Source organism: Schistocerca cancellata, chromosome 5 (genome assembly GCF_023864275.1).
Source record: "Schistocerca cancellata isolate TAMUIC-IGC-003103 chromosome 5, iqSchCanc2.1, whole genome shotgun sequence".
Classification (NCBI taxonomy): Eukaryota; Metazoa; Arthropoda; class Insecta; order Orthoptera; family Acrididae; genus Schistocerca; species Schistocerca cancellata.
In genome coordinates, this window is record NC_064630.1 from 19,970,836 (window position 1) to 19,991,390 (window position 20,555).

The 20,555-nt window shown below is 41.4% G+C and overlaps 1 protein-coding gene across 3 annotated transcripts in view; it reads left to right on the top strand.

The window, feature by feature from the left end:
* LOC126187359 (uncharacterized) overlaps positions 1-20,555 on the top strand; it is a 262,249-nt gene that overhangs the window by 79,214 nt on the left and 162,480 nt on the right. For all 3 annotated transcript variants that reach the window (XM_049928392.1, XM_049928394.1, XM_049928395.1), the window contains exons 9-10: positions 315-531; positions 15,530-15,719. In XM_049928392.1, the coding sequence (XP_049784349.1) occupies positions 315-531; positions 15,530-15,719 (407 nt within the window). The remainder of the gene's footprint in view (positions 1-314; positions 532-15,529; positions 15,720-20,555) is intronic.

Here is a 20,555-nt window from a genome sequence, read left to right on the forward strand (position 1 = left end):
ATATCTTACAAACATTATCCTTACTACAGCAGAACATTCCATTCCTCGCACTTTCTCTTTACCACACCTTGTTCTGGTCCCTTGGTGGACTGAGGCATGCCACGACACAATTCACGTGTGGGGACGTCCTCTCTGTGTTTTTAACTGTCACCCTATGATGGCAAACTACATTCATTATAAAAAGGTCTACACAGCATAGGTGTATTAAATCAAAATTATAATAAATGTAACAAAATAATTTGTGGAATGTGTGTCTTTGTATTAAAATATAAAGTACAATTTATATTTAACAATAATAATCATGTTTTTATCAGCCATCACAAGTCAGACCCAGCCCATGAGTACAGGGCAGAGTGTGAAGGTAGTGAGCAACCACAGGACAGTGGAAACACTGAGATGAGCAGTGGCAGTGCAGTCAATGGTGGGAATAACTTTGGCGATGGGGAGTTAGCTCCACAAACGTCATCTCTTTCTCCATCCCAGCAACAGAGTTGTGAGTGCCACGTTTGCACTGCACCACTCATGTCTGCGGTGAGTACACATCTGTTGCCGTTTACTGGTTGGAAGATAAATATATGTGAGAATTTTTTGCTGATACATTTCATAGCACTGTTAATGCAGGCATTATTAAATTAAGAATTATTGACTTTGTCAGTAGAATCTGAATGGTTGAGGTTTAAGAAACAGAGGTTAACTTCTTCAAACCTATGAGTTTTTTGTGAAAATATCTCCAGTATCTGTCAAACAGAAATTCTTTAATTGTTTTTGTTGATAAATATAGATGAAACAATTACATTTAGTAGGTGTTTAATTGTTGTGTACTTTAGTTTAGTATAAGTGAAGGTACAAGTAAAGATGATGACAGTTGCACTAATTTTTAAGATAACTGTATCTGGATACACATTGGCAGTATTAATTATAGGATTGGTGCAAGTTTACTATAGATACATTAACAAAACAAATTTGTACTGAGCAAATTTTCATTGATTGGATGAAACTTGATGAGAAGTGTGTGTTTTTAATTTTTGGAAAGTTTTTTGTTATTTGACAGTTTGGACAAAAATAGGACTAGTATAAAGTCATCACAATCATCAATAATCATTAGTCATTTGACAGCCACTTCTGTATAGAGACCTCTCTAAACTTTTACATGCATTACAGTCATACTCTGTATTCATCTAGATTGGTCTTGCACCTTTTCAAATGTCTACCTACTTGCCATCAGGTCAGAGTCTTGGTCTTTCCTTACATCTTGGAATCCCGAATAGTCTATCACCTGGTTGCATGTCCTACCCATTTCCATTTAATTTTCATTACATTCCTAACTACTAATGCCCAGATTTTTGTGCACTATCAAATTGTAAAATGTGCAGATATTCATGCAATATAATATCACTAAACATGCACAACGAGACAGCAAAGCAATAAAAATTGGTGTACCAAAATTCTGTTCTATTTTTATTTGTTTACTTGTGAAATAGTACACAACAGTTTCTCCAAATTTTCTTCACTCATGCTCAAGTGTTTGAGAGAACATTTTTGTGCATAGAAAATGATCTTTCCTACATCACAAAAAGTGACAGGTACATACTTATATGAATAAATTGTCAACCTCATCAGTAATTGTCAAAGATTTCACCACATGTGGCTTCCAACTTCATTGTTGCTGCAGACAAATGTGCAAGATTTGATTTGATATAAATCAAGACTAGCTTCAAATCTGATATTTTGAATACCACTTGTGCATCCTTAATCCAAGCTTCATCAGTGGCTTCAAAAGTGTCTACAACCTTTAAAAAAATCATTTAGACCTCTGAAGGGATGAAGCAAACAGGTGTTAACTTAAATACATTTACAGGGATTTATGGCCCCTAACAAGGAGAGATCTGTCTGAAACTGTCTATATGGTTATGTCAGTAATGGGATCTTAGATATATCTCGCTGCAGCCATTCACCCTGGTTGGACCTCATTAAAAGAAAAGAAAAGAAAAGAAAAGAAAAGAAAAGAAAAGAGTGGTGTTAAAGTTGTATTACATAGATTGGTTGTGTGGTGTAATGGGCAGGGTAAGGGCTTACATGCAGGATGTTATATTCAGATCTTTACTGAAATGACATTGATCATCATTTTTGTTCATTTGATTAATTTTAAATGTAATTTTTTATTTCCATTCCTTTGTCACATCATTTTAATCACAGTACCAACTTCTTTATTTGCTGCAATTTTTCTTTCTATCATTCTTTTTCCACTTGAATCTTCATTTGTGTGTTTTAATTAATTTTAGGTATTAATTTCAATTTAATTTCTTTTATCATCCTATTTTTTTTGCCCAGGTTATTGCATTCATCATATCTATTCCTTGTTTTGCTTGAATTTCACTTTACTTATAAACCCTTCTTTCATTTAAATCTTCATCTGTGTTATTTTGTTCATAGCGCCACAGGAATTTATGCTAAATTGTAAATGTTTGTATGACAATTATCATGCAAAAAAATTGCACATCTTGTAACAAAAGATACATTTTCACTCCATTGCACAGTAAATATAAATAGATTATTTTGTCTTCTGCTTTTTTAACCAATAGATAGGAATTTTCAAGTAACTGAATATTATAATAAATGAATATAATTAAATTCATATTCAAAAAAATTTAGTGTGCAAAAAAATGATATAAAGAAAAAAAATGAAGCAAATGAAAAGTTCATATAGTGATTAAAATGATGTGACAAAGGAATAAAAATAAATAGTACATTTAAACCAGTTAATTGAATAAAAGTAATAATCAGAGTCATTTTGATAAAGATTTAAAAATGAAAAAAAAAATTAATTCAGATAACGAGATTTGAACCCACAACTGCTGCATCTGAAGCCCTTACCCTATCTATTACACCATGCAACCAGTCTATGTAATACAACTTTTTTAATATTATTGAGTGCCATGCAAAATTCCAATTTTTTTTTGTGAATTACTTGCAAACAGGGCCTCACCAGGTGAATTGCTGCTGGGTGCGATACCTGGGATCTTAACCTACATCACCACATATTTTGTTTCAAATAGTAGATCCCACAGCTGGGGATCTGTCCTTGTAAGCAATTTAACTTCATCAAAATTACTACAGTAAAATATGACAGCATTTATCCAGATACTTCACATTTACAGGTGCTTTCAAGAGTACCTTCAACAGAAAAAAAAAAATCGGCATTGATTTAATTAATGCCGTCAGAATTAACAAACCTTTGTATTTTGTGTCGATATAAGTGTATTCACATAGTGATATTTTAAATGTACTGGTTCGGCTATGCCATGTAGCATGTGGGCTAAACATGTAATGAGCTTTACGTTAGGATAAAATATTTAAATTGTTTCCTTGTCTTCATCATATACACTGTATCATCACTTAACCATGGCTACCAACTGTTACAACTTCTCCATAATTGTTATCGATTTATCATCTTAATTAGGGAGCTACAAGGAGCTACAAAAACTATGTAAATAGATGTTTTACAATTTGATTTTTTAAAAGGCACTGTTACATTTCACTTACTATAGACTACTAAAATGTTTCATACATTTTAATGATTTCCTTCCTGAGTATGTTGTAAACCTGTCTATGAATGATTTCATCATCAAGGTGCATTTACACTGTTCTCCAGCATTGTGTGCCTATAGTACTGGAGTACCGATGTTTGCAACATGTTGTCAACATCTTGGTTACACATAACTATTGTTCCACGGCTGTGTTAGTACAGATCGAAGGAACATTTGTTCGTGATCTGCTACCACTAATTGCTGCCATGCAGTGCTAGTGTTCATTTTTGCCCACGTGGGTGGATTATCTACCATATTTGCTAGTGATTACTGACAGCCTCTTTTCAAGGTTGGCAGCTATGATTAACAACAATTTGGTTCTTTTTTTACTTAAATTTATTGGCCACAAAATTCCTAGAAAATATTAGCTTACTGCTACATTTTAATAGATGACATACAGCGTGTAAAAAACATTTTAGGAAATGGAGTTGCCTTTATTTGCAGGTAGAAGGGAAGAAGCACACAGACTTTTGAAAGGTGAAGGTTGTTGGTACGGGGAGAGTCAGTTTCCATTACTTTATGCAGTGCTGACAACTTATTCTTTGGGCCAATAATCTACAATAGTGGAAATATCACATGGAACTTGGAAGTAATAAAGTGACATGGAAGTGCACAATAAAGCAGCTCATTCTCAGGTATTCTACTCTTTTGAATATACTGAGGTGACAAAAGTTATGGGATAGTGATATGCACACATACAGGTGGCAGTAATATCACTTTCACCAGGTATTAAAGGACAGTGCTGTCATTCGTACTCAGGTGATTCATGTGAAATGGTTTCCGATGTGGCTGTAGCTGCATGATGGGAATTAACAGACTTTGAATGTGGAATGATAATTGGAGCTTGAAGCATTGGACCTTCCATTTTGTAAATTTTTAGGGGATTCAATATTTTGAAGTACACAGTGTGAAGAGCACACCGAGAATACCACATTTCAGGTATTACCTCTCACTACGGACAGTGCAGTGGCTGATGGTCTTCACTTAACGACTGAGAGCAACGACATTTGCACAGAGTTGTCAGTGTTAACAGACAAGCAACTCTACGTGAAATACCAACAGATCCCCCACCCCTCACCCCCACCCCTAGAGGGCTCGCCACTCTTTGGCAGGTTCGTGCTTGGCTACCACAGGGCCCCAGCCTTTGCAGCAATTTTCCCTTCCGTGCTCCATGCCTATCCTCTTGCTATTCTTTTTCCCCTTCCTTGGGGAACATGTCTGGGTGTTTTTTGGGAATGTTGTGCATTATCCATAGCTGACATAAGAACAGTCTCACCACTGTTTTTCGCTCCTTTTTCCTTTCTTCGTTCACCTTCTTCTCCCCTTCATCTGCTTTGGCATTTTAGGCTCCTCCATTTTCTTCTTCCTCCGTATGCACTCCTGAAGGCCGGCCCACGCGTCCGACGCGTAACAGATGACTGGGTAATGCATAATTCCCAGCGCTAGGTCGACAGGTAGAGTTCGCACGCACCCCCTGGTACAGGCCAGGCCCAGGAAGGGGTGATGGCCTGAGATGCAACCTTCCCAAATTGCTGATTGGTCCCTCTGTCAGATGTTCGGGAGGTGTGAACAATCACCTAAGGTTGGTGTGCCCCCTTGTGAAGGGAACCCCCAGTTGGAAGCAGCGCACATTGGAGGTGCTGGCTATCATGGGGAATTTTCTCGCAATGAGTCCCTCATCTTCCATCGACGTCTACAGAACATAATCGTAATGAGGCTATTTATTCGAAGCCCCTTCCTGCTGCACCACGGTTCCTTATGGTCTCATGTACTGAAAATGGTCTCCTTCACCACAGTCAATCCGTTTATTATCCAGAAATGTGTTGACGCATTTTCCGGCCCTGTGAAATCCTGCTCTTATTTACGGAATGGCACGTTGGTTTTGGAGACGGCTTGTGATTCTCAGACACAACACCTGCTTGCTACCTTGCTTCTCCATGGCTACCCTCTCCATGTTGAGGTCCACAGAATTCTTCCCTTGGTGTAATTTACACCAGGCTGCTTGACGGTCTAACCGAGGCCGAAATACAACTTGAAGATCCTGTTTGACGGTGTTATCATGTGCTACCTTAGCCTGGCCGGCCGCTGTCTTGCCAGTGCGCACCACCAACTGTTTTTCAGCATTGGACTCCACGGACTGACCACACAAGCAAGCCGATGCTTCTGTGGACTCCATGGAGCAGGATCCTCCTGCTCCTGTGTCCTGTAGCAGCGACTCTACACTGGCTGTCACTCGGTGGCTGTTGAGTTGACACCCCTCCATCTCTTCCTCCTCATGAGTGTCCTCCAATGGAATGTTCATGACCTTTGGTCCCACAAAAAGGATTTATGGCTGCTCTCAGCGTCACAGCATCACCTTGTACTCTGCCTTCGGGAAATGAAATTGCGCCCTCACAACCACTTTGAGCGTTCACGTTACTTACTGATTCGTTTTGACTTTTCCCCTGATGTTGGCATTCCGTCTCATGAGGGCGTCATGTTGCTCATATGGGATGACCTCCATAGTAAACCAATCTCCCTAACTACCCATCTTCAAGCTGTTGCAATTCGCCTTTTCCTTCCCCGCCAGACTTTGTCCCTCTGTACCATTTATGTACCTCCATCCTTTGATGTCACCAGGGCAGACTTCCTTCAGCTTATTGGGCAGCTACCTCCCCCTATTTTGCTACTCAGTGACTTTAATGTGCATCATCCCCTCTGGGGTTCTTCCAGGACCTGTCAGAAAGGTGTCCTCTTGGTTGACCTTAACCAACTCAACCTCTTCTGCCTTAACATGGGAGCACACACTTTCCTTTCCGACTCCTTACACACCTATTCCCATTTGGACCTGTCATATTGCATGGCCTAGCTTGCCCATCTTCTTGAGTTTTCTGTTCTTTCTGTCACCTCCTCCAACGTCCATTTCCCGTGTGCTCTCCGTTTGCTGACTCCTACCTCATCTGCATGCACGCCTAAATGGCAGCTTACTAAGGCTGACTGGCAGCTTTACTCCTCCCTTGCGACCTTCGAAGAACAAGATTTCCCCAGTTGTGATGACCAAGTGGACCATCTCACCAACGTTATTCATACTGCTTCAGAATATTCCATTCCTCTCACTTCCTCTTTACCACACTGATTTCCAGTCCCTTGGTGGACTGAGGCATGCTGCGAAACAGTTTGCGCACTGAGACATGCTCTCCGCCTTTTTAACTGTCATCCTATGATGGCAAACTGCATTCATTATAAACAGATGCGTGCAAAGTGTCGTTGAGTCCTTCGGGATAGGAAATGAGCTAACTGGCTATCATTCATTAGTTCTTTTAACAGTTCCACCCCCTTCCTCTGTCATGTGGGGCAACCTCTGACGGCTCTCTGGGAACAGGATCCATTCCCCAATTTCCGGCCTGACAGTAGCAGATGTTGTTATTGTGGATCCTGTTGCTATCTCCAACACCTTGGGCCACCATTTTGCAGAAGTTTTGAGCTCTTTGCATTATCACCCTGCCTTCCTCCATCAGGAACGAGCGGAGGAGGCTCGGGCGATATGTTTCTCTTCTCCGAATCATGAGTGCTACAATGCCCCTTCACTATGAGGGAGCTCTATCATGCTCTCAATTCATCCTGATCCTTCGTTCCAGGGTCAGACCCCATCCACATGAAGATGTTGCAGCACCTTTCTCTTACAGGCAAGCACTTTCTGCTTAACACGTACAACTGCATCTGACCAGAGGGCACATTTCCCGCATGCTGCCGTGAAGCAACCATCGTACCCATAAGTAAGCCTGGCAAGGACAAAAACTTTCCTTCTAGCTACCACCCCATCTCTCTTACCAGCCGTGTTTGCAAGGTGATGGAACGTATGATGCATGCCCGGCTGGTGTGGTGGCTCGAGTCTCGACATTTACTAATGAATGCACAGTGTGGATTTTGAGTGTTGCGTTGACCATCTCGTTACTTTGTCCACCCATGTTGTGAATGGTTTTCTGTGGAAATATCAGACTGTCTCTGTGTTTCTCGATTTGGAGAAGGTCTACGACACCTGCTGGAGAACTGGTATCCTCCATACTCTTTACACGTGGGTCTTCCATGGGTGCCTGTCCTATTTTCTTTGGGCATTTTTACAAGACTGAGTTTTCAAAGTGTGTTGGGTTCTGCCTTGTTGGACACCTTTATCCAGGAAAATGGTGTGCCTCAGGGTTCCATCCTGAGCATCGTCCTCTTTGCTATTGCAATTAACCATATAATGGCCTGTCTCCTGCCGGGCATCTCTGGCTCTTTCTTTGTAGACGATTTTGCCGTCTATTGCAGTTCTCCATGGACCTGTCTCACTGAGCAACGTCTTCAGCACTGTCTTGATCGTCTTTACTCCTGGAGCATCAACAATTGCTTTCGCGTTTCCCCTGACAAAACCATCTGTATGAATTTCTGGTGGTGCAAATGGTTTCTCCCACCATCTCTGCATCTTGGGCCTGTTGGCATCCCATCCATTGAAACTACAAAATTTCTGGGACTCATGCTCGATACGAAACACTCTTGATCCTCCCATGTGTCTTACCTGGCAGCCCACTGTATGCGGTCCCTCAATCTCCTGCGTGTCCTCAATGGTACTTCCTGGGGTGCCCATCAAATCACCTTCCTGCATTTGTAGTGGTCTCTTGTCCATTCGAAACTTGACTATGGATGCTTTTTTTTATGCATCTGCACGTCCATCCCTCTTACCCCGTCTCAAAACTATCCACTATCATAGGATCCGTTTGGCCATGGGCACCTTTTACACCAGTGCTGTTGAAAGTCTGTATGCTGAAGCTGCTGAACTCCTACTTTCGTACTGCCATGACTTTCTCCTCAGCAGGTATGCATGCCATTTGTCTGCCATGCGTGGCCACCCCTCCTCTGCCTCCTTCTTTGATGATCCCTTTGCTCATCAGTATGGGGCTCGTCCCTCTTCTCTGTTACCTTCTGGAGTCCGCTTTCGCCACTTGCTACGGTGGCTTAACTTCGCACTACCTGCCACTTACCCTGTGGGTGTGAACCCTTGACCACCTTGGCTTCATGAAGCGGCCCATGTTAACCTTGGCCTTTATTCACTTCCTAAGGACACTACTCCAGCCTTGGTCTATTGCCTCCAGTTTCACGACCTTCACATGGAATTTTGCGATAGTACCTTTGTATACGCTGATGGCTCTCTGACTGACCAGGGGGTCGGGTGTGCCTTCGTCATTGGCACGTGTCTTTCGATATCATCTTCCGGCACACTTCTCAGTATTTACAGCTGAGCTCTTCGCCTTGTCTCAGGCCACGGAGTACATGGGGAGACACAGCTTTTCCAATTGTGCCCTCTGCTCAGACTCACTCAGTGCCCTCCAATGTCTATGTGCGCTGTACACTGCCCATCCCTTAGTGCAGCGGGTTCAGGAAAACTGTCACTTGCTCACTCTTCGTGGAGCCAGTGTCATGTTTCTGTGGGTCCCTGTCATGTGTCTGTTTCTGGTCATGTCAGTCTGCCAGGAAACGAGGCTGCTGACACAGTTGCCAAGGCTGCAGTCTTCGTACCTCAGCCCGCGAGTACCTATATTCCCTCTGATGATCTCTGTGTTGCCGTCTGTCAGAACGTGCTGTTTCTTTGGCATCGCCAGTGGTCCTCCCTTCATGGGAACAAGCTTCGGCTCATTAAGACTCTCCCAGCTCTTTGGATGACCTCCTGTCAGCCCTCCTGCTGGGAGGAGATTATTTTAACTCGGCTGCGTGTTGGGCACTGCCTTTTTAGCCATCGTCATTTGCTAAGTGGCGCTACCGCGCCACTTTGTACACATTGCGCCCAAATTTCAAGCGTCCGCCACTTCCTGCTGGAATGCCCTTTTTTAACTATTTACATTCCAGCTTGGATTTGCCGTTTGATTTATCAACTGTTTTAGCAAATGACTTGCTGGCTGTCGACTGCGTTTTACTTTTTATCGGCCGAAGCAATATGGTGAAGGCCATTTAATTTTTACTTTTGGAACTCCATTTCTGCATATGGGTTTAGCCCTTTTTCCACATGCTTGTTTTTAGCTGTCTCCTATTCTGTCCATTGGGACTGAGGTATAGTCGTTTAACTCCTCTCTGTATTCGTGTTCTATAGTTTTGACTTGGGCACGTATGACCCCAGTTGTTTTTTGCCCCCTAAAGCAAAACAAAACAAAAACAGATGATCACATCGGTTGGACCCTAGACTGGAAAATGGGGGCCTAGTAGACGAATCCTGATTTCATATTGTAAGGGCTGATGGTAGGGTTAAAGTGTGGAGCAGACACAAGCTCTCAACAAGGCTCTGTACAAGATGGTGGTGGCTCCATAATGGTGTGGGCTGTGTTTATGTGGAATGGACTGAGTCCTTTGGTCCAGCTGAACTATCATTGACAGGAAATGGTTATATTCAACTACTTAGAGACCATTTGCTGCCATTCATGGACTTAATGTTCCCTAGCAATAATGTAATTATCATTGGACCACAGTTGTATGCCATATTCGACTGAATATCTAGCCACCCAGATTGCCTGGCATGAATCCCATTGACCTTTTATGGTTGTTGTTGTTGTTGTTGTTGTTGTGGTCTTCAGTCCTGAGACTGGTTTGATGCAGCTCTCCATGCTACTCTATCCTGTGAAAGCTTCTTCATCTCCCAGTACTTACTGCAACCTACATCTTCCTGAATCTGCTTAGTGTATTCATCTCTTGGTCTCCCTCTACGATTTTTACCCTCCACGTTGCCCTCCAATGCTAAATTTGTGATCCCTTGATGCCTCAGAACATGTCCTACCAACTGATCCCTTCTTCTTGTCAAGTTGTGCCACAAACTCCTCTTCTCCCCAATTCTATTCAGTACCTCCTCATTAGTTGTGTGATCTACCCATCTAATCTTCAGCATTCTTCTGTAGCACCACATTTTGAAAGTTTCTATTCTCTTCTTGTCCTAACTATTTATCATCCACGTTTCACTTCCATACATGGCTACACTCCATATAATACTTTCAGAAACGATTTCCTGACACTTAAATCTATACTCGATGTTAACAAATTTCTCTTCTTCAGAAACGCTTTCCTTGCCATTGCCAGTGTACATTTTATATCCTCTCTGCTTCGACCATCATCAGTTTATTTTGCTCCCCAAATAGCAAAACTGCTTTACTACTTTAAATGTCTCATTTCCTAATCTAATTCCCTCAGCATCACCCGACTTAATTCGACTACATTCCATTATCCTCGTTTTGCTTTTGTTGATGTTCATCTTATATTCTCCCTTCAAGATACCATCCATTCCGTTCAACTGCTCTTCCAAGTCCTTTGCTGTCTCTGACAGAATTACAATGTCATCGGCGAACCTCAAAGTTTTTATTTCTTCTCCATGGATTTTAATACCTACTCCAAATTTTTCTTTTGTTTCCTTCACTGCTTGCTCAATATACAGATTGAATACCATTGGGGAGAGGCTACAACCCTGTCTCACTCCTTTCCCAACCACTGCTTCCCTTTCATGCCCCTCGACTCTTTATAACTGCCATCTGGTTTCTGTACAAATTGTAAATAGCCTTTCACTCCCTGTATTTTACCCCTGCCACCTTTAGAATCTGAAAGAGAGTATTCCAATCAACAGTGTCAAAAGCTTTCTCTAAGTATGCAAATGCTAGAAACGTAGGTTTGTCTTTCCTTAATCTATCTTCTAAGATAAGTTGTAGGGTCAGTATTGGCTGACGTATTCCAACATTTCTATGGAATCCAAACTGATCTTCCCCGAGGTCAGTGTCTACCAGTTTTTCCATTCGTCTGTAAAGAATTCGCGTTAGTATTTTGCAGCTATGACTTATTAAACTGATAGTTTGGTAATTTTCACATCTGTCAACACCTGCTTTCTTTGGTATTGGAATTATTGTATTCATCTTGAAGTCTGAGGGTATTTTGCCTGTCTCGTACATCTTGCTCACCAGATGGTAGAGTTTTATCAGGACTGGCTCCCCCAAGGCCATCAGTAGTTCCAATGGAATGTTGTCTACTCCTGGGGCCTTGTTTCGACTTAGGTCTTTCAGTGATCTGTCAAACTCTTCACACAGTGTTGTGTCTCCCATTTCATCTTCATCTACATTCTCTTCCATTTCCATAATATTGTCCTCAAGTACATCACCCTTGTATAGACCCTCTATATACTCCTTCCACCTTTCTGCTTTCCCTTCTTTGCTTAGAACTGGGTTTCCATCTGAGCTCTTGATATTCATACAAGTGGTTCTCTTTTCTCCAAAGATCTCTTTAATTTTCCTGTAGGCAGTATCTATCTTATCCCTAGTGAGATAAGCCTCTACATCCTTACATTTGTCCTGTAACCATCCCTGCTTAGCCATTTTGCACTTCCTGTCGATCCCATTTTTGAGACGTTTGTATTCCTTTTTTTGCCTCCTTCATTTACTGCATTTTTATATTTTCTCCTTTCATCAATTAAATTCAATATTTCTTCTGTAACCCAAGGATTTCTACTAGCCCTCGTCTTTTTACCTACTTGATCCTCTGCTGCCTTCACTACTTCATCCCTCAAAGCTACCCATTCCTCTTCTACTGTATTTCTTACCCCCATCCCTGTCAATTGTCCCCTTATGCTCTCCCTGAAACTCTGTACAACCTCTGGTTTAGTCCGTTTATCCAGGTCCCATCTCCTTAAATTCCCACTTTTTTGCAGTTTCTTCAGCTTTAATCTACAGTTCATAACCAATAGATTGTGATCAGAGTCCACATCTGCCCCTGGTAGGTAATAGAAATGTCAGTTCATGCACAAAATCCTGCACCAGCACACTTTGGCAGCTATAGAGGCAGCATGGCTCAATATTTGTGTAGGGGGTGGGGGCTTCCAGTGATTTGTCGAGTCCATAACTCCTCAAGCTGCTGTACTATGCCGGAAAAAAGGAGGTCTGATATTATACTAGGAGATACACTTACAAATACTGTTAGAAATCCACCAACTTCTGCCAACTGAAATGAAGGCACCTGGCCTTACTGAAATGTTCACAGACCATACAAATGTTTTTGTGTTTATTGCTACGTAAGCATTCTTTCATGAAAGAAATTTGCGATTGTAGAGTGGTTTGTTTGTTTGCTTTGTAGCACACTTGGTAAGATTGTGCCAATTCCTCATCACTTAATTTTTGATATATCAACCTGCACAGTCGGCAGTTTCATCAGCAGAGATCTGTATGTTTTACATTGCAAAGTACTTTCAAATTTCATATGAGACCTAACTTACAAAAGAAAAATTAATATGTAGGATGTGCCATGTTTAAAGTCATAAAAATAATTTTTATCTTCTTGGTAGAAGATCTTAAAAGTTTCTATCTTGCCGGATTATTTTATTGTTGACGTGCATAAAATTCCAGGTGAAATTTGACCCAATTCAAAACAAGAAAGTGCACAAATATGTACACTTTTCTGTGCATGCTTCTGTGTGACACACAAAATAAGCACACACAGTGTGAATGTATGTCCACTGTCTTCTGTCAAATGACCGCCTCATCCATTTCATCACCACCTCATATGATAGCACTGTAGATAAATGGATAGTCTAGTTCGAAGCTCTGATGTACGTGCCAGTTGACTGGGTCTTCTAATTAGCTGTACTCTGGTCTTATTAGCTGCTATGGTACTGTGATAATGGTGGAGGTGATTTTTTTTGCGCTCACAGGATATCATCATTTTGGAAATGGAAAGTGCGATTTGTGCTTGCTAGTTCTGTTATTTCACACTTTGCATGCTGTGTCGGAGGGGAATAACAAAGATTATTGTACAGGAAGTACTCTTGCACTGGGATAATGCAGCTGTGCTCATATTGGCTTCTATGATGGTGAATGTGCAGAACCTGTGGTTTGAAATAGTATTCCAGCATTCCATTTCCTAAATTTTGCCTGATATGGCATTTCTGTTTCTTAACCTAGAGATGGGTTGGAAAGAAGAAAGTTTTTTATGATGCGAGAGGTTATATGTACTGCAAACGAATATGGAGTGTAATTTAGGAAAGTCATGGCTAGAATATAAACAGTGAAAACAGTAAATATGTGAGGTGCATCCACAAAGTAAATTCCAATGACTGATAAAGAAAACAAAAACATCACTAAGTAATAAATATTTATTGGAATATTTACACATATTCACAGGCTACTTGTGTGAATAATAACGCCATTGTTGAAGCGTTTATTGTAACAGTGGAGCATCAGTTGTATGCTCATATCATAGAGTTCTGCTGCCAATTTCCTAAACCACAAAGTTGCTTCAGTCTGCCCCCCAGTGTTGTTGTGGAAATGTTTTCCTTTCAGTAAACGCTTCATGAGACGATAAGAGATAAGTCACCTGGGCTGCGGTCGGGGCTGTAAGGTAGATGGTCGAAATCTCCCATCCAAACTGATTGAAAGCATTTCATGTGCATTGGCTGCATCGGGTCTTGCATTGTCGTGCACAGGCGTAATGCCTCTTGTCAACATCTGTTTCTTGTTCTGGATATCCCTTCTCAGATTTTTCAATGTCAGACAATACCAGTCAGTATTTACGGTCTCCCCTCAGCGCAAAAATTCGCACAGGAGGACACTGTGTCGATCCCAGAAGACAGTGCACACGGTTTTTTTGACAGCGACTGTCTGCTTGTATTTGGTCTTGACAGGTGAACCACTATGCCACTAGTGCATGGATTGTTGTTTGGTTTCAGGTGTGGTATGTGACGCCCATGTTTCATCCCCATTGACAACATGATCGACTAACTCGTCATCTTTCTCTGTGTGCCGCTGTAGGAATGTCATTGCTGTGGCCCGATGTTTGGTTTTGTGGTCATCTGTCAGTTGCTTTGGCATCCATCTTGCACCACATTTTATGAAAACCAAGCCACTGGGAGACAATTTTGTGCAACAGCGAGTGGGACATCTGTGAGAATTGATAAGAGAGGTCTGACATTTTGAAGCACCAGTCCTGCAGAATTACTTGCCACACACTTTCCATCTGTTCTGGTATCACCAGGTACGGTCAGCCACTACGATTTTTGTCATGAATATTGGTTCATCCTTCAACGAATTGCTTGCACCATCGTCTGACCGTACTGTACCTCATTATGTCATATCGTTACACATAGAACAACGGATGATGGATCTCTGCTGGAGAGTCCTTTTGAGTGTGCAAAAATTGGACATCTGCAGTGGTTACACTGCTGTCCCAGGATTGAAACTGCACTGCATTGTGTGGGACTTGTAACACGGCTTTTGGAATATTGTTTCCTCTTAAGAGCTAACAAACGTGACTGTATGGTCAGATGATGGTGCAAGCAATTCACTGAAGGATGAACAAATATCCATGGCAACCCCAGAACACATATATATTTACCTTGGTGCAGGTAGGGAAAGTTACTTGTAGTACAGGTGCCCTCTCCCTCCCCACCCATCTCATCCCCCCCACCTGCTCTTTCCCATTTCACATTAGTTTAATCCATCTGCAGTTTCTGCTGTTCGTTGTCCTAACAGAAAACTGAGTTTTACTATCATGTTATTCTGTCACTTTTATGACATCAGAACTTACAACCACGTGAAACAACCTTTACAAAAACAAGCACTCGGACCGTACTGACACAACCCGGTAAATGGCAGTTAGTTAATTGATTGAAAACAATATGCAGTAGGTTTTCGAATAAATCTTATTGTTCTTTGCTTCTTCATAGCATGAAGAGTAAATAAAATCTGTGATACATGAAGTGTGGCACATCTATATGCTTAAACTTGGTGCTCAGAGTTAAGACCTGTCAGGCTCTCTGCATATCTTCCACCATCCTAGCTTCTTCCTTTTCACTCCGCATGTGTGCGCACATTTGCCTGTGCAGATACACACAGATGAGTGATTTCCTTTCAGGAAGCTAAGAAAAATTGTGTTCTTGCTGAGTCACGTATATCTGATGATCATTTTATTTTCTGCAGATGGACTTGATGGAGAGTTATGAGTGCCATACATGCCTCCAGCAGGGGCGCAGTGGGCCATCAAGTGGTCCAGTTTCTGGTACAGGGCAAGTGTCTGTGACTGCTGGTGTATCTGCATCCAATGGTATGGGCCTCCATTCAACAACCACCTTTCATCTGTATCCACATATTCATGGCACTGCTGCTAGTGGTAAGTAACTTAGCCATATTGACTTTTATTCTGTAAATGTTTATTATTGGAAACGTGAAAGATTCCAGTGTTTGAAAGTTTAAAGAGATATATCAGAATTGACAGGATACTATGGAAATGTTCTGTGTGTTTTTCACTCATTTCACTGCCTGTAGAGATCGATCACTTGTAACTGCAATTTTTTGGCGTAACTTACATTAATTTGATAATTTGTGTGTGATCAAACATGTGTTGTTATCTCTGAGTCTATGTACTGTGATATTCATGGTTTTGCATTGTCGTGTTTCCTTGTGGCAGTGTTCCATGCTACTTCCATATCTGTAATCCATTTTTAGATCACTCACTCTATTTTGAGAGATTAAAAACATGTCTCGTATGGAGATAGTGTGAAAAGGAGCGCCACTGTCTCCTGCCACTATGGCTCAACTTTCCATTGTTTGATTCAGTTTTATGAGAATCATTCAGTCTGCAAAGTGGCTTGATAATGAGCAGAATGTCCTATCCATCTACATTTGGTTGTGTAAGACATTGAAATGGATTGTAAAAAAGTAATGGGTATTTAGCTTAGTGTGAAATGTTTGTCCTAGAAACAACAAAAGATTTCTTATAGAAAGCGAGAGTGGAAATCTATTAAAGGAAAAAAATTAAAAGGTGGAGATGGGTGACATGTCATGGTCAAACAGAATGTGTGGATATATAGAAAAGAGTTGGTTCCCCTAAGAAACAACTTTCACTTAAGTGGGCACACCAAGTACATCATCTTCAATTTTCAACCATTGACAGTGGGTGACATTTTGTGTCAAATTCTGTCATTTGTAGGGACCCACCAAGTAAATTTTTTTAAATTAGAGTTTAATTTGGATGTTTTATTTGGGCCCCTAAAGAACAACTTGATAATGTAAAACTAGTATTTATTACTTTTCTTGCAATTGTTGTATTTATCTATGTCAATCAGACAATAAAGACTGTGAAGTGTATAACTGATACCCCCACATGCAACAGCTGAGTAAGTCAATGATACCCTGTTTAAAATTTTAAGTTTCACTGTAAGAAAAAGTGAAAGATGGATAAATTACCATAGAAATTTGATGTCAGCATGCACTTTCACCTCCGAAGTCCAATTATCATAAAAGAGAGATGCAAAAGCTCTGTAAGAAAAATTCAAAGAAAGTTATATCTGACAACTGTGTTTGACTATTGACTGATACCTCCCTCCAGATCCATTCAGTAGGGCTTTCTCACAACTTCAGCCCTGCCATGCCCTCTCTCTTACATTCCAAAAGAACATTGGCTGTAAAAGGTAAGTGGCTGAGCTTAAATCTTGGTCCAGTACATGGTCCTAGCCTCTCAGGAAATTTCACAGTAATACTTTGCTGAAAAGTGCGAGATTAATTCTGAGAACTTTTATTTGAAATCTACTTGGTTGCCAAGGTCTAATGAAAATAGTAAAACCTGAAAACAATTAAATTCCTGATTTTGTAATAGTTTCTTAACAAAACAAATTTTACAGTAGTTTTTGACAGTGTTGTGAAAAGGATAGACTGATACTCACCATACAGTGCAGATGTTGAGTTGCAGACAGGCACAATAAAAAGACTACTAAACAAGTAAGCTTTCAAGCAAAAGGCCTTCTTCTGAATTAGACAGTATATACACATATACATTCATGCAAACGCAACTCACACACACATGACCACTGTTTCTGGCTGGAGATGGCAGACTGAGAGCAACCAAGGATGATGTAAGAAGCAGTCTGGCAGATGGGGTAAGGTGGGGAGGGGGAGGGGTGGCAGGGTAGGTGTGTGGGAGACAGTAGAGTCTTGCTTGTGGGAACATAAAGGGATGAGGTAGAGGGAGGGTAGGGCAACTGGGTGCAGTTGGGAGGTTAGACAGAGGGTGGAGGCAGGTGAAGGGTGAGGGGAGGGGAGGCAAAAAAGAGAGAAATAAAATGACTCTGGGTGCATTAATAGAATAGAAGGTTGTGCAGTGGTGGAGTGGGAACAGGTAAGGGAATAGGTGGGTGAAGTTCAGTGACTAACAAACGTTGAACCTAGGACGGTTATGGGAAGTTACGATACAGGGTGTTTATAAATGAATATCGGGGTTTTAACGCTTTATAATATTTATTATATCAAACTTACAGTTATAAATGATGTGTCAAATGAAAGAGCAACTCAAACAGTTTTACCAAGAACCTTATAAATGTTCAACGTGAGCACCATTTGTCGCACGGCACACAAGTCTATAGCCGAGTTCTTCCCAAACATTGATAAGTGTGCCTTCAGTGATTGTAGCAACAGCTGCTTCAATCCAGTTTTTTAATTCAGGGAGGTCTGCTGGTAGCAGAGGCACAGACACATGATCCTTGATGAAGCCCTAAAGGCATGGCATTAGGTCGGGTGGACGTGGAGGCCATGCATAGCAAGCCCTGTCATTGGGCCCCTTCTGGCCTATACAGCACTTGGGTACAGTGAAGTTCAACCAGTCGTGTATGTCGCTATGCCAGTGTGGTGGCGCACCATCTTGCTGGAAAATGAACTTCTCTGGCTATTCTTCTTCCGACTGAGGGAAGAACCATTGCTCTAGCGTGTCAAGGTAAGAAGTGCCAGTTACTGTACCCAAGCGCTGGAGAGGCCGCAAGGGGCCCAATGACAGGGCTTGTTTTGCATGGCCTCCACGTTCACCCGACCTAACGCCATGTGATCTTTTCCTTTGGGGCTTCATCAAGGATTGTGTGTACTTGCCTCCGCTGTCAGCAGACCTCCCTGAATTAAGAAACCGGATTGAAGCAACTGTCGCTACAATTACTGAAGACACACTTATCAACATTTGGGAAGAACTCGGCTATAGACCAGATGTGTGACGTGTGACAAATGGTACTCACATTGAACGTTTATAAGGTTCTTGGTAAAATTGTTTGAGTTGCTCTTTCATTTGACATATCATTTATAACTGTAAGTCATATGTAATAAATATTATAAAGCGTTAAAACCGCGATATCCATTTATAAACACCCTATTGTAATGGATCTGGGAGACGTTATTTTTTTTACCGTATTTGTCGATACCGAATTGTAAATGTTTTCTTATATTTTTGTCAGGATTTATTATAATTTGTCTTATTATATGTTAATTTACTTCTGTTTTTGAGAGTAAAAGCATATTGATTACTATTAGAAAATGTATCGAAGAATAGCAAAGAGACTGATTACAACTGGAAGATTGTGTGTGGTGTAAAATATCTTTGACGCTAGAGTCGTCTTTGACTGTACTAAGTCGGCAGCTAACTCTTGGTGTGTGTTGACCATGGTGTTGACGGAAGAACAATGTGAAGGTCGCCGTCATATATAATTTTGAAGTATGTTACTATTATTTTTGTATTAACTAAAAAGAAGAAACTACATTTGAAGAAACTGTATTTGAAACACCAAAATGAGAGAAACACGTTGAACCACGTCAATTCTGCAACCAACAAAGATGCATTGTGGAATCATACTTAGACAACTGAAGCCAAGACTATATCGCCGTGTAAACGTTTAATGGAAAAGGTACTGTCACGAAATATGGCAAATTTAAGTAAATAAAAAATAGTGAGCATATTTTCAACTTGTGTCTCAGCCGGGATAACATTTTGCCGTATTTCACTATGTATTGTATGGAGAGTTTCCATGCTGCATTTCAGAAAAGCTGGTGTTGGTAGGAAGGATCCAGATGGCACAGACTGTGAAGCAGTCATTAAAATGAAGAACGATTGGTTGTTGGTCTGTGTGCTCAGTATTTGGTTGGTCCAGCTGTTTCTTGACCACAGTTTGTCACTGGCCATTCATGTGGACAGACAGCTTGTTGGTTGTCATTCCCATGTTGAATGCAGCACAGTGGTTGCAGCTTAGCTTGTAGATCACATGTCTGGTTTGACAGGAAGCCCTGCCTGGGATGGGATAGGTGATGCTTATGACTGGACTGGAGTAGATGGTGGTGGGATGATATATGGGCAGAGATCTTGCGTCTAGGTCTAATTCAGGGATATGAGACCTGAGGCAAGGGGTTGGGAGCAGGGGTTGTGTGGGGATGGACAAGGGTCTTCTGTACATTCGGTTGGCGGCAGGATACCACTGTGGGAATGGTGGGAAGGATAGTGGGTAGGACATTCCTTATTTCAGGGCATGATGAAAGGTAGTCAAAGCCTGGCGGAACATGTGATTCAGTTGCAATAGTCTTGGGTGGTACTGAGTTGTGAGGGGAATGCTCATCTGTGGCCGAACAATGGACCTCTGGAGGTGGTGGGTAACTGGAGAGATAAGGCATGGGATATCTTTTTCTGTGCAAGTTTGGGAGGACTCAGTGAGACAACTTTCCTCCCCAGACCGGTCAAGCATCACCTATCCTACCAAGGGCAGGGCTACCTGTGAAACAAGCCATATGGTCTACAACCTAAGCCGTAACCGCTGTGCTATATTCTGCATGGACATGACAACCAACAAGCTGTCTATCCTCATGAATGGCCACTGACAAACTATGGCCGAGAAACAGCTGTGCCACCTAGTTACTAAGCAACCAGCCCAACACAGCATTCTTAATTTTGATGACTGCTTCGTAGCCTGTGTCAATCTGAATCCTTCCTACATCCACATCTGTACCCCGCAAACCACCGTGAACTGCATAACAGGGAGTACGTCCCATTATATCAGTTATTAGGCTTTCTTCCTGTTCCATTTGTGTATAGAGTTAAGGAAGAATTGTTGTTTGAATTCTCTGTGTGTGCAGTAATTATTATAATTTTATTCTCACGATCCCTGTGTGAGTGAAACATAGGAGATTGTAGTATATTACTACAGTA